We start from the raw sequence: 1938 nt of genomic DNA, 5'->3' as shown, positions 1-1938 counted from the left end.
GCATGCTCCTGGCAGACGTTACACCTGCTGCTTCTGCATTGCCCTGCTTCTGCTGCCTTTGCTGCTCCCACCGCCAGGGCGCCACAGGCCACTGCTGCTTTGCTGATACCACCTATATTTAACCCAAAAAACAATTGCTGCATCATTTTTGGGAGGTGTCTGGGCTGAAAACTGCCATGCCCCAGTTGTGCGGTTGGACTTTGGACACAATGTGGGATGCACGACCGCTGTCTGGAACCTAGTCCTGATATTTTAAATGACAGCCATTTTTTTTGGGGGGGGGGGGTTTATTTATTCATAAATGTAATTAATTCAACAGATTGGAGTTCTAGTATTTTATTTATCTGCAGAATATCTATCAGGCTTTTATTCTGACATATTTTGATGCGTTATGACTTAAGAATTGGAGGCCTAAAATTGTTGAAAAAGATGTACTGCTTTTGACTCCTAATTTCAAACAGAAATGCACTACCACTGAGGTTAAAGAACATAGTTAAGAGCAATTTCTTAACCTACAAAGAGTGCTTATATAATAAATGTCTTTTGTGATTCATTGCAGGCCTCAGCAATATTTTGTAGCATTTAGGGATAAAAATACATCCTAATATTCCAATACTTGAGGCCAGTATAGCAAATATCTCCACAATGACCATTTGTTTCCCCTTACTGCTCAGGTAGGCTGGGATGGCACCAATCCACACGCTGCAGAACACCAGCATGCTGAAGGTGATGTATTTGGCCTCATTAAATATGTCAGGTAATGTCCTCACCATGAAGGCCAGAACAAAGCTCACTGCAGCCAGAAGTCCCATGTAACCCAACATAATATAGAAAGCCAGAACAGAGCCTTCATTACACTGAACGATGGTCTTCCCAGGAAAATAGTGCATGTCGTACTCCACAAATGGAGGAGAAACTGACAGCCAAGTAATTCCAGTGATCACCTGAACAGATGAGCAGACTAACACCACTGTAATTGGAAATTTGACTCCCAAACACTTCCTCCAGACCAAACCAGGTTTGGTGGCTTTGAAGGCAATGCAAACCATGATAGTCTTGGCCAAGACTGATGATAGAACAATAGTGAAGGAGATCCCAAAATAAACTTGACGTAACAAGCAGGTCAAATCCACTGGATGACTAAGAAAAAGAAATATGCTTGATATACTCAGCACAAGGCACAGGAGAATAACAAAACTGAGGTTCCGATTGTTAGCAGTGACTATGGGAGTGTCCCGGAAAACAACAAATAGTCCAGTTATCAAAACTGATACCACAGGAAATACTAGGTAACTTACAATAAACAATATGGCCATGTCTGGCAACTTTCACTGTCTAAAAAAATGAAAAGATGATTTAAACACACCCACACACACATACCCACACACGCATGCACAAGCACACAGGCACACATACACACACATGCCACACACACACACACTGTACACACACACACACACACACACACACACACACACACACACACACACACACACACACACACATACACACACACACACACACACACACACTGTACACACACACACACACACACACACGCACAAGCACACAGGCACACATACACACACTTGCCCCACACACACACACACACACGCACAAGCACACAGGCACACATACACACACTTGCCACACACACACCCACACACACATGCACAAGCACACAGGCACACATACACACACATGCCACCCACACACACACGCACATACGCACAAGCACACAGGCACACATACACACACATGCACACACACATACCCACACACTCATGCACAAGCACACAGGCACACATACACACACATGCACACACACATACCCACACACTCATGCACAAGCACACAGGCACACATACACACACATGCCACACACACACCCACACACACACACAGGCACACATACACACACATGCCACACACTGTAAA

The 1938-nt window shown here is 44.4% G+C and overlaps 1 protein-coding gene across 1 annotated transcript; it reads right to left on the bottom strand.

Moving 5' to 3' along the window:
* Positions 1-512: 512 nt before the first annotated feature.
* On the bottom strand, positions 513-1316 carry LOC137551444 (vomeronasal type-2 receptor 26-like). Its single transcript, XM_068271345.1, has one exon. The coding sequence runs from the start codon at positions 1314-1316 to the stop codon at positions 513-515; it is 804 nt and encodes a 267-aa protein (XP_068127446.1).
* Between the last annotated feature and the right edge of the window lie 622 nt (positions 1317-1938).

Source organism: Hyperolius riggenbachi, chromosome 1 (genome assembly GCF_040937935.1).
Source record: "Hyperolius riggenbachi isolate aHypRig1 chromosome 1, aHypRig1.pri, whole genome shotgun sequence".
Taxonomy (NCBI): Eukaryota; Metazoa; Chordata; class Amphibia; order Anura; family Hyperoliidae; genus Hyperolius; species Hyperolius riggenbachi.
This window is presented reverse-complemented; position numbering and strand designations above follow the sequence as displayed.

Bases quoted from the DNA above. Each gene is read 5' to 3' on its own strand.
- LOC137551444 (XM_068271345.1), bottom strand. From the start codon at position 1,316: ATGGCCATATTGTTTATTGTAAGTTACCTAGTATTTCCTGTGGTATCA.